This window comes from Geotrypetes seraphini, chromosome 3 (genome assembly GCF_902459505.1).
Source record: "Geotrypetes seraphini chromosome 3, aGeoSer1.1, whole genome shotgun sequence".
Lineage (NCBI taxonomy): Eukaryota > Metazoa > Chordata > Amphibia > Gymnophiona > Dermophiidae > Geotrypetes > Geotrypetes seraphini.
In genome coordinates, this window is record NC_047086.1 from 381,543,726 (window position 1) to 381,561,530 (window position 17,805).

The window sequence follows — 17,805 nt, forward strand, 5'->3', positions numbered from 1 at the left end:
TTACCCCATGATGCTGCTTGGTGTGAGAGAAGGTGTTCATGGTGTATTTAAACATCTCTATCATATTTCCCCTCTCCCACCTTTCCTCCAAAATATACACAATTGAGATCTTTTTGTCTGTACTCATATGCCTTATGACGCCAACCACAAATCATTTTTGTAGCCTTCCTCTGGACCAACTCCAGCCTGTTTATATCTTTTTGAAGGGGCTGTCTCCAGAACCAAGGAAGCAAAGTTTCTGTTCTGAGCCACAGGAAGCACTCAAACTATTATTCACTATTTATAAGGAGCTTATGGTTGGTAAGGGTAATACATATTTCATTTATTACAGGTTGAGTAAATTTTTCTAAGTGATTGGAAAAGACAAAGATGGAGGAAGACAAAGAAAATATCTATTTCACAAGAAATGGTTTGAACTTGTAATCAAATTTACTTAAAGAACATACAGATATCTACAATGAATATGCATGAAAGATTTGCATACAATCAAACTTTCGCGTCTCCCATCTTTTCTTGATAAACTCATCATTCCCTTATGCCCTCCCCGGACCCTTAGATTGGCTGATCAGAATTTACTGACCATACCTTCCATCAAAAAATTCTACTACTCTAGAAAACCTAACTTTTCCGTTGTAGCTCCAACTTTATGGAATGCCATGCCATCTCAACTCTGCCTCGAAAATTCATTCGACAAATTTAAGACTAAACTAAAAACGTTCTTATTCCAAGACGCATACCATAGCGTCTAAATATTTCCTTTCCAACAGCCCACAAAATAAACACAAACTGCTTTTAAGAAGCGATCCCCATTCCTGGTCTTTTATTCTCCCCCCCCCTTCCCTTTAATTAATTTGTTTTTAATGATGTAATTATTAACTTTCCCCTCCCCCTTTACCTTCAAGCTCATGTTCGTATTTGTAATTTGTCTATTGTTCACATTTCCCCTCCCTACTAAAATTTATTTAACCTTTCATTTTTAGCATTGTAAACCGGCAAGGTGCACATCAATGGTCGGTATATTAAAATTAAATAAACTTGAAACTTGAGGTATGTAAGTAAATCAATGTTATGCATATTCATTGTGGATATCTTGAAAACCTGACTGGCAAGGGACACATTGGCTTACATGATCTGGGGCAGCATGGTTATACTAGAGCAGGGGTAGGCAATTCCGGTCCTCGAGAGCCAGGTCAGATTTTCAGGATATCCACAATAAATATGCATGAAATAGATTTGCATCTCAAGGAAGCAGTGCATTCAAATCCATCTCATACATAGTCATTGTGGATATCCTGAAAACCTGACCTGGCTCCGGCTCTTGAGGACCAGAATTGCCTACTCCTGTATTAGAGCAAGGCTACTCAAATAGGCCAGTTGGGTTTTCAGGATATCCCTAATGAATAAGATATGCATACAATGGGAATGACAGGCATGCAGATGACAGGCATGCAGATCCCTCATGCCTGGGTATGATTTTCCTCTTTGCTGATGATACAAAACTCTTACCAAGAAGACAGCAGGAGTAATGCCCAGTCCCTCCTGCCCTGCAAGCTCACCTCTCCAAAATGGTGGGCCTTCCTCTTCCCGAGGCTTAAGGCCCTGATTGGTTCAGGTACCTAAGGGTCCATAGGTATCTGAGCCAATCTGGGTCTTAGGTCCTTTCCAGGTGCATCCTGGAATTGACTGAGGGGCCTTAGACAATGCCACAGTTACCAACCTGTTGGTAATTTTGGGTCATTAGTAGTCATCGCTAGATTTAGTGTCTGCTTAAGCGATGTTAGGGCATTGATCAGAGTGCTTGTTTTAATATTAATGACCTCATTGTAATACTGATGAGGTTGTTTGCATGGCAGAGTTGGAGGCTGCAATGAACGCCCGGGAAAGGCCACAGTGAGTCATTGTGTACATCAGTCGGTAAATTGCATCCGACACCAAACTAGTTCAACTGGTTTTGCAATGATCGTTAGGCATTTAATGATCGTTAGGAATTTAGTGCATCCGGGCCAGAGCATTGTATGCAGTTCTGGATCACACAACTTCAAAAACAATATAACCAGAATGGAGTCAGTCCAAAGGGTGGCTACTAAAAGAGTGGTCTTCATTATAAAGCATATAGAGCCAGACTCGTAGACCTCAATAAGTATACTCTTGAAGAAAGTGCTTTTAGAGAAGTTATAGACATAAATACTTTTGAAGAAAAACAAGAGAGGAGATATGGTTGAGAAATGTACATATCTCCATAGCATAAATGCACAGAAGGTGGGTTTCTTTCAAATGAAAGGAAGCTCTGGCACGAGAAAGCTTAAGATGAAGAGTAATTGTCTCAAATACTGGACTATTTAAGGAAATACTTCTTCATTGGAAAGGAATGACCTCTCAGTGCAGGTAGTCAAGACAAGGACTATATTTGAATTCAAGAAAGCATGGGACAGGCTTGTGGAACCCCTTAAGGAGAGAGCTAGCAGATGATGACTGGATGGGCCAAGTGACCTTTGTCCTGCCACTTTCCAGGTGTCAGTATCAATTTGTCAAAGATGATGCTAAGAATCTTCACCCTGTCCCTGAAAGGACATGATAGGTTGTTCATAGACTGACACAGCTGTTCCTCAGACGTACTCTACTTGAGCTGCACACGTGCTGTTAGCTGCCTCCCATACAATAGCATTGCAGTAGAAAGATGCCCTTACTATATTGGAGAAGTTAAACCAAAGCAATAGCTTCCATTGGAAAGCTGTCAGTTTAAGCACAAAAAAACCCCTAAAATATGAACAGACTTGGGGTATATTTAGTGCTTATCATTGTATTTAGATGTTTTTACTCGGTTGCAGTCTCAAATCATTGATCATGGTCCGCAACTAAGAAACATCAAATTATCTCTGTGTGCTTCAATAGCAGTAGATTGCCTCTCATATCACGATTAACTACGTAAATGTTACACCCATTTGAAAGACATTTTTTTTAAGTCCACTGCTGCAAAAGAACCTGAAAAATTGTATTTACAGGACTTGATTATATCATTAGTATTTAGAGCTTCAGAAGCTAATGGTCCATTACATTTTAATAGATAAAATTGATTCTCTCCTACCCTTGATATAGAAGCTTATGAGTTCAATTTTAGCCCTAGTTCAGGTCAGAGTTAGAACTGGAGACTGGATTTGATCTCCTCTGTATTTATCCTTTTTTAAAACCAGTTTTGTTTAAAGGGGGGGTCATACCTCTTTGACTGAGGGACCAGTTTGAACATTTTGGCCCAGATTCTATAAATGGCACCTGAAATTAGGCACCTAGATTGGCATGCCTAGCCAATCTAGGTACCTAACTTAATTTTTTAATTAGTCCAATCTGTGCCATTAATGATCTCCTAATTGGCAAAAATTAATTGGGATGTAGGTGCCTAATTCAGTAGGCGCCTACCAGGAGGGCATGGCTAGGGATGGATCATAGGTGAACTTTGGGCATGTTTTGCGTCTAGATGCCTAACTTGGGTACCGGTATTTAGGCCAAGAAAACCCTGGCATAAATAGGGGGCACCTAAGATTCTATAAATGGTGCCTAACTGAAGATTGGCAAGTGCTATATGCCACGTTCCTTGGCGCCTATCTTTCAGGCGTTGTTTATAGAATCAGGGACTTTGTGATTAATATTCAGGAAATAACTGAAGCGTGGCTCTTGCCCAGTTAACTTTCACTGACCATATCCCACATGATATTCAGTGGCTCTTAACTGGATAGTCCCATAAATATCACGTGCGATGGCTACAGTGCTACCCAATTAGTTCCAAGGTAGAGAAAGAAGGTATCCAGGCACCATTGATATTCAGTGCCAGGAGTCACCATAGACTAGATATTCAGTGCCAATATCCAGATATGGTAGGGTTACCAGATTTTGCCGAAGGAAAATCTGGACACATGACCAAGCCCACATGCCCACCCAGTTCTGCCCCATTCCGCCCCCAGATGGCATCTGCACATGCACAGTCATGACGATTAGTGACTACGCTCGTTGTGCGCACTGTATGTCACTGTGGTGTCTCGCATTGTTTAGCTTGTGGCTCATAGCAGGACCGGACCCTGGAAAAAGGTTGTTTTCATGACTGAAACACGGCCTGTGTCGGGTCTATGCTATTTTATATACTGTGTTTTTATTATTTTATATTTTATCTTGCACATTTTTGCACCATTTTCAAATAAAGTTTCTAACAAGATCATCAGTTACACCTTATTTGCCTTCTGCTTCGCTTCTGTCTTTTGTGGAACTACTTCAGTGGATTGATTTTCTTTTGCTTGTGGAGCTCATACATGGATGTTTCTGAACCTGCAGTTGGACTGCCATAGTCTTCATTGTTGGGTCACAGCGAGAGGAAGAACTTTGTGCATTTCATCATAGCAGCTGAGGAAGACAGTCTGCAAGAGTACGCCAGAGGTGTGCGATTGAATTTTGTGATAAACTCAGAAAAAGCAGTAATGAAAAAGAACCGCGTAGAAAGTTCTCTTCAGATGATGAAGTGAAAAATGCCACAACCGCAGAGCTAAAAGTGATGTTGCAAAACAGTCTAATCCTTCCTCCAAAAATTTGAGAGCTCCAACAAGCTAATCAGAATTCCATAAGCTCCAATCAGGCCTTTGGTTCAACAGCCTCTTTACTGTGATGGGATCTATTTTTGAGATCAACTTCCCCTTTCTTACAATGACAAGAATTTGTTACCTTTCATTATTTTTATGATAGGGAATCATACAAGAAACCACAGCATCATATTTTTTTAATTTAAATAATTTTTATTAAATTTTCAATATAAATACAAACAATTTCAACAATATAATATCAAATAAAAATAATTAACTAATTTAATAACAACTAATTTCTTCTATACATCTTCCCATTTCCATTCCCCCCAATGCTGCAAAAACAATCCCCCCAAAAACCCAAACCATATATAATTAATATAACAGTATAATTTTAAGCATCATAGTAATACTTAAGAGTAAAAAAAAATACTAAAAACATGAATACTCAAATAGAAATTATAAGTGTCAAAATAATTGGATTGGATTCCTATATGTTGACTGTGGAGATTTTTGGGGAATCAGTATAATTATCAGGATTTTCATTATTGCATTATATATCTTTTACTGGATTTGGGCTAAGCAGCTCATGGCACCATAAATCAAGACTCCAGGTCTGTCAAACTCTATTGCATAAAAATTATGACCAGTGTCACTTTCCTAATGTCCATTTCAATCTATTCTTCAAAAATATATGAGAGAAAACTTTTCCAACATCCTGCTCCCAGCTTTTCCATTATTTCCTTTCTCTGCATGCAGATCTGTTTAATCCATCTCTATTGTTTAAATCTCTTCCATATCAATTACAACAAGAAAACAATTCATGTGAATAATGTTCTGTCTCCAAGTGCTTGACATTTAAGTGCCTCCTCTATTTCTGAGCTGTGAGCTCCCGCAATGCACCAAGTAAAACTAGGGCTCTGAGAATCAGACTCTCCCCTACCCCTACATCATGGCTCTTGAAATGTTACACTATTTATCAAAGGTACTCCAAAGAAATACTGTACTAAGGAGAATCATACATCATAACTGGGTTAGTTTTTTTAAAAAAAATCCTATTTGGATGATGAATTTTTGAACTCGGGAGCAACTTTACTCTGACATAATAATTCTGCACTTGTAATTTGTGACTGTCTCCATGTCCAATCAGGATCCAACAGGAATATATGCAACTTTACGGCCTATCCTCCCCAAAAAAGCATATTTGTAATTGTCAAGTGCACATTGTGCAACACAATTTGGCGTTATCAGAATAAAGGGGTAGAAGTTCATTAACCTTTGAGCACCAGGTAACAAGATTAATTCTAATTTATTTTGTAACTTTAGTAATGACTACAAGCTCAGAATCTGCAGGATACAAGGCTCCTAATAACACACCAGGGAAGATGCCAAAGGGTTGATTTATGGCTGCCATGAACTCTCTCTCCATTCTGCCAGTAGGGAAACATGGCCAGAACCCAGCTGGAGAACAGATGTCAGATTAACCAAAGTAGAAAACAGTAGTTTTTCAAGAATATATTTATTATAGACATATTACTCTAATTCTGGAGACTGTGGGTCTGCTGTCATATGAAGTGGTATTATGTGGGACGCTGTTATCTCCTACATCTCCAGTAGAAGGCATAAAAATTGGTTATTGGGTATAATGACTGGGGTAACCATCCAAATGATTATGGAATTGTGACCGCTTAAATTTCACATTTTGGTGAAATTTGATATGCTTACGAGAAAATGATGTTTAGAACAAAGAGGTAATATTAAGTGGTTTAATTTGACGTGGGGTCCATTGACCAATTTTATTGATTCTAATTGAATGGTTTTTCCCTTTACTTTTGGTTACACTTTTTACATCCAGGGAAGGGGGGTGGGTGGGAGGGAGAAAGATAATGTATAGGGACTGGTTTATTTATGAGTTGTTAGTACTATTGTATGGGTATCTTGAATATATTGAAATCAGGGGGGAGGGGCTGAAAATTATTCTTATGTATTTCACTGATGGATATAAGTGCTGTTTATTCAGGCAACTTGTTATGCAATTTTTGTATGTACTGTTTTTAGAATGAAAATGAATAAAGATATATACAGTGGAACCTTGGTTTACGAGCATAATTCGTTCCAGAAGCATGCTCGTAAACCAATTTACTCGTATATCAAAGCGAGTTTCCCCATAGAAAGTAAGGGAAACTCGCTTGATTCGTTCCACCTCCCATCCCCTCCCCCCACCCAAGCCCACCACATCCCCAAAAGACCCCCTCCCCACCCCCACCCCCAAGGCCACTGGTGCACTTCTACATCTCCCCCCCCCCCCGTGAACCAGCATGGCTCCCCTCGCCCATAAATGCTGCCCCCCGTGAACCGGCATCACCCACCTTCACAAACGCCCACTCCCCCTGCGCAAACTGGCATCCCCCAACCTCCCAAACTGCAAGCTTACCCCCCAATGTGGCACCGGCACGCAGCACTAAGCCACAGGAGGTGCCAGTGCCCAAAGATTGTGCCTCTCCTCCGACTGGGCCTTGAGCATCTGCGCATGCTCAAGGCCTTCTGGCTCCCACCTCTCTCCAAGATTCTCAGAGAGAACGAGAGCCAGAAGGCCTTGAGCATGCACAGATGCTCAAGGCCCAGTCGGAGAGGCATGATCATCGGGCACTGGCACCTCCTGTGGCTTAGTGCTGCGTGCCAGTGCCACATGGGGGTGGGGTAAGCTTGCAGTTTGGGCAGGCGGGGGATGCCGGTTCACGGGCGGGGCAGCGCTTGTGGCCAGGGGGACTCGCAAATCAAGTCAATGCTCGGTTTGCGAGTCACAATTTGCGAATGTTTTGCTCGTCTTGCAAAACTCGCAAACCGGTGCACTCGTAAACCGAGGTTTGACTGTATACATATATATTTATAAGCATTCGGGGTGTTTTTGTTTTAATTTTCTGTGTAAGGCATACATCGTATTTGCATATACAGAAAAACCTTGCTTTGCAAGCATAATTTGTTCCAAAACCATACTTGTAATCCAAAACACTCATATATCAAAGCGAATTTCCCCTAAGAAATAATGGAAACTCAGCTGATTTGTTCCACAACCCAAAACCATTAATACAAAATACTATCCATATTTGTATTGCAAGACCTCGCTCGTTTAGAAGTCACTACACTCCTGCAGCGTCAGAGAGAGAAGAACCATCGGCTCAGTTGTGTACTGTATGTACTTGTATTGCAAGACATTGCTTGTATATCAAGTTAAAATTTAATCAAATGTTTTACTTGTCCTGCAAAACACTTGCAAACCAAGTTACTTTAATATAATATAAATCAAAAAAAAAAATTTGTTATTTGATCGTGGCACCAAGTGACCTCCCAGCTCCAACCCAGCATACGCCCAATATCAGAGGGAGAAAAAGCAGTATAGGACACAAAGGTACTTAGAAAAACTGCTTTTCCTTACTTTCACTGGCAAAAAAAAAAACCTCCCTCTTTTAACAGCAATTTTTGTTTCTTCAACAAATTTGGGTTAAGCTATTAGAATTTATAACCCTGAATATAACCTAGTAATATTTGTGCCATGCAGGGTTGGGCCGAAATGTGTACTTCACTGGCCATATGGAACTATGTCATGTGGCACTGGCCTCAAAGCCAATGGCAGATTACGATATGAAATTGGCATGGTTTTTAGAAGAAAAACCCAAAACATTTGTCAAGCAGAAATAACAATCTAATCTAATCATTGGGCTCTCTCCATAACATTGGGACAACAAACAGAATGATTGGCCATTAACCTTTGATGCAAGCTCAGTGGACATTACTACTACTACTACTTATCACTTCTAAAGCACTGAAAGGTGTACGCAGTGCTGTATATTTTGACATTTTATAGACAGTCCCTGCTCAGAAGAGCTTAGAATTAGAGAATGACACGGGGACAAATTTTTCCCCGCCTTGCAGGAACTCATTTTCCCATCCCCCGTGATTCTTTTCCTGTCCCAATCCTGCAAGCTCCGTCCTCATCTGCACAAGCCTCAAACACTTTAAAATCATAAGTAGCAACATTCTAGAGCTCAGATTGTGATGTCATAATGCCTCATTCCACCAATGCCTAAGCTCCGTCCTCATCAGCACAAGCCTCAAACGCCTCAAATCATAAGTGTTCGAGGTTTGTGCAGTTTAGGCAGAGCTTACAGGAATGGGGCAGGGACAGGAAAATAATTCACTGGGACGGGAAAATGAGTTCCTGCAGGGACGGGGGAAAAATGTGTCCCCGTGTCATTCTCTACTTACAATCTAACTTGGACAGACAGACCCGACATATAGGGTTGGGGGATGCAGAACCCAAGATGAGAGGAGTAAGGAATTAAAAGCAGTCTCGAAGAGGTGGGCTTTTAACTTGGACTTCAACACTGCCAGAGACAGAGCCCACCGTAGGGATTCAGGCAGTTTGTTCCAGGCATTTGGCGCAGCAAGATAGAAGGGACGGAGCCTGGAGTTGGCAGAGGAGAACGGCACAGATAAAAGGGACTTACCAGTTGAGCGGAGCTCACAGCGGGAACATAGGGAGGGATGTGAAGAGAGATAGTGAGGGGCAGCTGAGTGAATGCATTTGAATTATATTAGGAAACGGATGGGAAGCTAATGAAGTGATTTTCAGGAGAGGGGTAATGTGAGCATAGCAGCTCTCATGGAATATGGATCGGTGGAATGGAATACTGCCAATATTTGGGTTTTTGCCAGGTACTTGTGAAGACAGGGCTAGATGGACCATTGGTCTGATCCAGTATGGCTATTCTTATGCTTTTATGTACTCCTGAACTGCTGGTAGCATGGTTGTATCTAGTGCCACCTCTCGAGATGGTGGTAAGAGCAACGTTGCTGTCAGCAACTGTGCCAGCAAAAAGCATGAGTCCATCCTGCACACATGTTGTCAGTGTCCATGCACTGGTAACATGGGGAGAGTGTGACGCAGTGGTTAGAGCTACAGCCTCAGCACCTCTAGGGTTGTGGGTTCAAACCCCAGGCAAGTCACTTAATCCCCCCATTGTCCCAGGTACATTAGATAAGATTGTGAGCCTGCCGGGACAGAGAGGGGAAAAATGCTTGAGTACCTGAATAAATGCATGTAAACCGTTCTGAGCTCCCCTGGGAGAACAGTATAGAAAACTGAATGAATGATTGTAGCAGCTGTTGGTGCATGGCCATGCTAAAACTAATGGTAGCTGCTTAGCATGTTTTACTCCCCGCCCCCTTTTACAAAATTGTAGCCCAGTTTTTAGCGCTGGCCATGGTGGTAAACAGCTCTGACACTCATAGGAATTTGTGTTGGAAATGATTACTGTTATTTTGTAATGTTTTTAGTTTTTTTTTGTTTCTAATGATTTTATGTTGGTAAGTTATTTTATTATGGATGTAATGTTACCCATTTGGAATTTCTAAAATATGTAATTTATTTATATATATATATATCATGAAGAAAAATATACTTAACCCACGCGACGGTAGGTATATAGAGCAAGTATCACATCTTGCCGGAAACAGCTGCTTTAGGATGTGCCGGCAAGATATATATATATATATATATGAAAAAAAATGTGGGAAAATTTGCCGGGGGTAGATCTCATCATTGGCATAAAAATCGTTTCACAATGGGAGATGTTAAAAGCCTTAAGCAATGCAGAGAAAACACAGGTTTTCTACTCAAGGCCTCTCAGCTGCTTTAGGATGTGCCGGCAAGATATATATATACAGTGGTGCCTCACACAACGAACTTAATTGGTTCCAGGAGCAAGTTTGTTATGCGAAAAGTTCGTTATGTGAAACGCGTTTTCCCATAACAATACATGTTAAAAAAAATAATTCGTTCTGTAGCATAAAATATGCTAAGATGACATAAAAAAAGATACATTTTTTGTTATTATTTTTATTTAGATACATCTAAAAACATAATTGTTTTTTAAAACAACACACATTTTTTAAATTTAAAGACAGACTAAGTAGAGTCTAATTTTACAGTGAGAGAGGGCAGAGTCTCAGCGGCAAAAACTGGGACTTAACTGTTCATTTTTTTTTTTTTTTTCTAGCATCGGGGAAGCGGCGAGAGTAGCTCCGCCCCCCCCAACGCATCAGCAGTAGGCGCCGGGCCCCTGCGAGCCGACGGTCCGCCACTGCACAGGGAGCCAGGCGGAGAGAGGGCAGTTAAGCGCAGTGCCTGCGCGGAAGGATGCAGCTCGGGCGACTTCGTTGTGTGAAACGAAGTTCGTTGTAGGAAGCAAGACATGAAGTTCGTTGTGCGCAGCGTTCGCTGTGCGAGGCGTTCGCTATGCGAGGCACCACTGTATATATATATATATATATCTTGCCGGCACATATATATATATATATATACACATATATATATATATATATATATATATATATCTTGCCGGCACATCCTAAAGCAGCTGTTTCCGGCAAGATGTGATACTTGCTCTATATACCTACCGTCGCGTGGGTTAAGTATATTTTTCTTCATGATTATTTGAAGATAGCATGTAATTGAGAGGCCTTGAGTAGAAAACACGACATTGAAGGCGTCAGCACAGTGCGCCACAGCCTCGAGGAAAGCAAACCAAATGCTAGGTATCATTAAGAAGGGTATCTCGACCAGAACGAAGGAAGTCATCCTGCCACTGTACCGGGCTATGGTGCGCCCCCATCTGGAATACTGTGTACAGTACTGGTCACCGTACCTCAAAAAGGACATGGCAATGCTTGAGGGAGTCCAGAGAAGAGCAACTAAACTGATTAAGGGTATGGAAAACCTTACATACACTGACAGACTGAAAAAGCTGGGGCTGTTCTCCCTGGAGAAGCGGAGACTCAGAGGAGACATGATAGAGACCTTCAAGATCCTGAGGGGCATCGAAAAGGTTGACAAGGACAGATTTTTCAATTTGAAAGAAACCACAAAAACAAGGGGCCACTCGATGAAATTGAAGGGGGACAGGTTTAGAACAAACGCAAGGAAATTTTTTTTCACACAGAGGGTGGTGGACACATGGAACACCCTTCCGGAAGCCGTGATAGGAAATAGCACAGTACAGGGTTTCAAGGAAGACCTGGATAGGTTCCTGGAGGACAAAGGGATTGAGGGGTACAGATAAGAGCAGTGGAAGGTTTAGAGATAAGTGTAGAGGTAGGTATAAAATTAGTCAGGGACTGCTGCTCAGGCAATATGCCTGATGGGCCGCCGCGTGAGCGGACCGCTGGGCGGGATGGACCTCTGGTCTGCCCTGGCGGAGGCGACTACTTATGTTCTTATTGCTTAAGGCTTTTAACATCTCCCATTGTGAAACGATTTTTATGCCAATGATGAGATCTACCCCCGGCAAATTTTCCCACATTTTTTTTCACTCAAGAAGGTGTATGTGTGGGGAGGCTCTGAGGCTTTTTCCTTTATATGGGTTTGGCTAAGAAGTTTTTGAAGCCCTCACACTGACAGGGATTTGGATATTTACTTCCACTTTGTCCTCTCTTCCGTGGAGTGTGTTATTGAGTAGAAGGGTGTTGTATCTAGCATTATATTGTCCTTCCACACTTGTGTTCGTTGATCTTTTATTGATTGTAAACCATTTAAATACTTTTTTTTGATAGCCGGTATATCAAAGAAATAATAAACTAGAAATTAGTAGAGAAACAAGCAGGTTTCGCGAGAAGCCTAATGGGTAGTGTAGCCATCCATAGAGATATGGACGCAGGCTCAAATCCCATTTTAATTACAACATTTAAGGTGGAATACGTGAGTCTTCCAAGACCCACCCAAATTCCACTGTACCTACACACAGGTGAAACCTGCAGGCAGAAGAACTATTGGTGTGAGGTACAGTTGGGTTCAATAGGTTTTGGCTGAGTTTTTTTAAGGCTCACCATACACTATAAGGAGGTTATGGTGGCTGTGTACCTGGAGAAACCAAGAAAACACTGGAGTGACGATGATCCTGAGATGGACTTTAATGAAAGAATCAAAATTTCAATTATACAATAAAACAATCCACATGAAAATAAAATAATCCACATAAAAAATCCACATAGAACCCAAAAGGACCTAGTCCGCTGGTAGCACAGGACCCAACACGGTCCACGCTTCGACAAGATGTCTTATTCAGGGGTCCCTAAAAGTCCTATGGTGGTGAATACGTGGAAAAACTGGTATGTGGAGAGAAGAGCGCTGGTTTCAAGCAGCGCACTTCACTCCACATACCAGTTTTTCCACGTATTCACCACCTTAGGCCTTTTAGGGACCCCTGAAGAAGACATCTTGTCGAAATGTGGACCATGTTGGGTTCTGTGCTACCAGCGGAGTAGGTCCTTTTGGTTTTTATGTGGATTATTTTATTTTCATGTGGATTGCTTTATTGTATAACTGGAACTTTGATTCTTTCATTAAAGTCCATCTCAGGATCATCGTCACTCCACAGTGTTTTCTTGGTTTCTCTTGGACTTCCTTCTCTGTGGATTCCCTGGGGTCAATCTCTCTGGTTTGTCTGGATGTGTACCTGGGCCTTTTTGTGTGGAGTTCACTGCAGTGCCTCCTACTGTATTCCCACTGCTCTGCTGGGATGCCTGTGTGGCCAGACTACTAAAAAAGCTTGCCCCTCCTACATCCCAATGTTTTGTGTGGTTTTCTTTTGGACATTTTTTTTTTCCAAAAATGGTTCCAAAAGATAGACACATTGAAAACAAGCACATCTGAGAAAGAACCATTTTCAAAACACAAAGACGGTTTTTCACCCCTTTTACTAAGGCGCACCAGCTTATCTATCGTGCACTAAATGCTAGAATATAACGGACCCGTTAGCATTTAGCGTGTGTTAATATTTAGCGTGTGTTAAATCGGCTACTGTGCCTTAGTAAAAGGACCCCTCTGTTTCAAAAATGGTCACGTTCGCTACTAGAATTTTGAGAGTCTTCCACAAAACATCCAAACTTGTATTTGGACGTCATATTGGAAATGCATCTCTTTGCTGGTTATCAACAGGGAATGACTGACACAGAAGGACCAGGATAAAAGTAAAACAGAACGTTTTATTAACAATAAAACCACTCAGTCTCTAAGGGGAAAAAACAATGATCGATCGAGGGTAGACACAAAAGCACTCAGTCATTGGAGAAGCAGCATTTGGTTGGACGTGGAACCAATACAGGCTGTGTTTAGGCCAACAAGCTTTCATCAGGAGCCCAATAACAGACAATCTACAATCAGCGATAACAGTGTGCAAAAAGCATTTTGAAATGATGCCTCACATAAGCCAGAAATAAACACCATTAAGATTAGAACTGTTATCACTCTGCATCATTTGATAATATTTAAGCAAGGTAGTTGTGTGTTGAATTTTATTTTCCTATAAAGGATCACATTCTTTAAAACTGAAGTTGCCCAATACAGAGCCTGTTATTCTCTCCTCACACTGAACTACCATCATACTTGAAAATACCAAAGGGTCTTTTCCCAGGTATCCGAGCCTTGGGTTCTGAAACACTGAAAGTATCCTTTAAGAAATGTAGTCATTTAGAGATTTTCAGGTCATTCATTTTCTGTTCCCACCGAACTGTCAAACATTTCATATTAAAATATGAAATCACCAGAGTCTTTATAGACATGCAACACTCCACAGACATACTTTACAGTTTTAGAGGTGGTCTTTCTTGGAATCTGAAAATGTATTAAAACTGTATTTCAAAAATATGCCTACGGTGTCCATAAAGACAATTACTGCATCAGTCTTTTTCCTGCATGGTAATAATGAGCAAAATAGGAGCCATATTTCAGAGTACGGTTCACTTGTTAACTGCTTTTTCTTTTACAGTTAATCAATCTGCCACATTTCCCAAATAGATATTAAAAGACTTTATTGGACATGGTACATTTAATATAAACTACAAAAATGAAGTACTGAAATTGTAACCATACAGTGCATACCAGAAGAATAAGGGCATTCTCTCACTAGAGAATTTTTTTTTTAACATAAAGTAGAATTGCATAGCGTCTCAGAGTGTAGCCTTTATTCGTGCAACAATTTCATTCACAAAGCTGTTATTTTTAGCTAATACTTCAGCCTTCAAGTATTTTAATTTGGTTTTAACGTCTTCCTCGGACATCTCCGCTATTGGCAGCGTTTTAACCTCAGAAATGAAGCCCTGGATTATTTTTTCACCTTCCTAAATGAAAAAAAAAAAAAAAAAAGGAAAATGTATTTCAGGTGGATTTCCATACAGTCCTTACAACTCTTTCAACCTCCTCTATCACAAAAACTACCTACCATGTTCATCAGATCACAGGAAGCATTTTATAACGTATGAAAATGATGAGTGCTCTACAAGAGTTATGTCTTATCTGATATATTCAACCATAGTTATTTGTCAGTCATGTGACTTGGGACAGAAACCTAACAAATCAGTTAATTTTAAGGCCTAAGAATTTTTTTTTTTCATTCTGCATCCATGAGGAAAATTCTTTGCATGTTGAATCAAGAGCCATCTGTAAACAGAGTAATAAATCATGTTTATTATAATTTCTGTAAATATATCTTTCAATCCACATCTGTAGAGTGTTTTCATCAATGTTATAAATTCTGATGGGTTGACAATTAGAAAAAGTCTATACAATAAAATTTAACATGCTGTTTTGCAAGTGCTAAATATAGCACACTGCATGGAAGCCTCATTATATATATTAGGGCTAAGAGCTATAACTTGTATATATGAAATACTATGCTATACACTCTTTCCCCCTCCTTATTCGTGGGGGTTAGGGAGCACAGCCCCCTCACAAATACGAAACATTTGTGAATAACTTTAGGGCCGACTATGAACCACCCCCGCCTCCCGGACCTCTCCATACTTTACTTTTAAAGCCTAGTGGGCTAGCGGTGAAGCAGGGCAGAAACAATCTTCCTGTGCTCCTGCCCCGTGCAGAGCCACATACAAAAATGGCCGCCATGTGTTCCCCACTGTAGTCTTGTCATGGGAACTCATGGCAGCCATGTTTGTTCGTGGCTCTGCATGCAGCAGGAATGTAGGAAGATCGCTCCTGCCCTGCTTCACTGCTAGACTACCAGGCTTTAAAGATAAGATGTGGAAAGGTCTAGGAGGCAAGGTGGTTTAGAGACTCATGAATAACCAAATTTATGAATCCTAAAACTGTGAATTTGGAGGGGAGAGTATACCAGCACATGCATAGTAAATAGCATGGTATACCACACTGCAAGCACTAAGCAAAATGTTAGCACCCGCCTTGGACCAGGTGTTGAAAAGGATTTTTGTTTGTGGGGGGGGGTTGTTGTTAAAGATGGCATACTAATGAAAGTGCTCATCAGCCAGCATTATATGCTCCACAATGTAGAAGGATACAAGTAATTACAAATCAAGTTTTCTCAAACCAATTCTTGGGGCATATAAAGTCAGTCTGGTTTTCAGGATATCTACAATGATTATGCATGAGACCGATTTAATACAATGAAGGCAGTGTATGCAGATTTGTCTCATGCATATTCATTGTGGGTATTCTGAAAACCTGAAAGAATGGGTGTGTTCCAAGGCTGGGTTGAGATGAGAACAACCCCTGCTATGAAAGGCATAGTTGTAATGATCGCTGCTGTCCTTAATATTCTGGTCCCGGGAGAGCCTACTCTCCTAATTGCCTGCTAAGATTATAGTCCAGATGCACATGGTTTGAGCTCTGAATGCTGGACAGCCCTTTCTTAGTCTTTTAGCAGAGACTGGAATTCTCCTGAACAAGGGGAATTAATATTATCGCAGAAACTGTCAAATCCACACTTCAGAGCACCCTGCAAAAAACGGAGCAAAGAACTTATTTTGACACTTTCAAAGAACACTTCTCACTTCAACACTCACAAATCCACATCTTTCTCTCTAACAGTATCATATAATTGGTGTCGGCCGCTACAATATGAATGACACAAATACACAGGATACAACCTCTAGGATTTGTTTTATTTAATAAAACCTGCCACTCATCTGACTGGGGACATGTTGACGTAATGGCCGCTGGCAAAATAAGAAGATTAGCTTTCCTTCTTAAGAAAAATTAAAAAGACCATTGAAAGACTGCTGCAGGAAATCGAAAGAATGGTCTGGAAGCGAATGGCATTTTTAAGATCAACAGTGTATTTTGTCTATCTGCTAAGCGCTTTAAGAAGACTTTGGGGCTCTCCAATTAAGGCCTTTCGCGCAGCCTTGCTCCTAAATAGCTTTCAATTGCTTGCACAGGGCATCACCAGCTGACCTTGCCCCCAACTGTACATAGAGCTCATATTGAAGGGGGCGGGAGCTTAATGAGGATGCTCAGATGCCAGTGCTTTTCTGGAGGCAGGGCTGGCCGATTTCACACTCTGTCGCCAATTTTGCTTTACTAGTTTTGCGTCGCACATTTTAAGTGGAGGAGGATACCATACAGGCAGCTGTTTTGTACCTTTCATTGCGGTTTATTTTATACCTTAGCAACCATGGACCTCTGAGATAGGAGTGTTTTCCGAAACACGGACCGTGTCAGGTCCCTTGGTTTGTTATAAGGTGGTATTTTCAACTGCATAAAACATTTGGTATAATAAACATTGCCTGCATCTGGTACATAGGAGTCTGCAGTTTGTTTTTTGTTTTTGCCAATGGATATGCTACAGCTGGTTAATCCAAAGTACAAGAATGAAAAATGAAGTGCATTCAAAAAACACAAGAGTGACCTTATACCATATAACTATTACTCGAGCCACTTTCATGCCCTTACTGGGGTGGTGTGTTCATCATTGGTCTGATTTACTTTCAAACCTTAGCCTATGGTGAACCCCACTGAGTGTGTCAAATTCGATATATAAGAAGGAGCACTTAACTTGCACCGGACGGTTACCCAATCTTTTAGCCGTTCTTTTTTTACCTATAAAAACAATGTAATGTTATATTGTATGTATTTAATGTGAAACATTTAAGAAACCTATGTAAAGTATTACATGTGGGAAGCAGAAACCCGAGATACAAATATACGATGGGAGGGATGTTATTGAATGAGAGTACCCAAGAAAGGGACTTGGGGTAATGGTGGACATAACAATGAAGCCGACGGCACAGTGCGCAGCGGCCGCTAAGAAGGCAAATAGAATAATCAAGGGCATAATCAAGAGGGGTATTACAACCAGAACGAAAGAAGTTATCCTGCCGTTGTATCGGGCGATGGTGCATCCGCATCTGGAGTACTGCGTCCAATATTGGTCGT

General features: G+C 40.9%; 1 protein-coding gene across 1 annotated transcript in view; it reads right to left on the reverse strand.

Annotated features, from left to right (window-relative positions):
- Window positions 1-13,584: 13,584 nt before the first annotated feature.
- Window positions 13,585-17,805, reverse strand: part of MSH2 (mutS homolog 2) — a 259,559-nt gene continuing 255,338 nt past the window's right edge. The window contains exon 16 of the mRNA XM_033936364.1: window positions 13,585-14,738. Coding sequence (XP_033792255.1) covers window positions 14,568-14,738 — 171 coding nt within the window. The 3' untranslated portion in view covers window positions 13,585-14,567. The remainder of the gene's footprint in view (window positions 14,739-17,805) is intronic.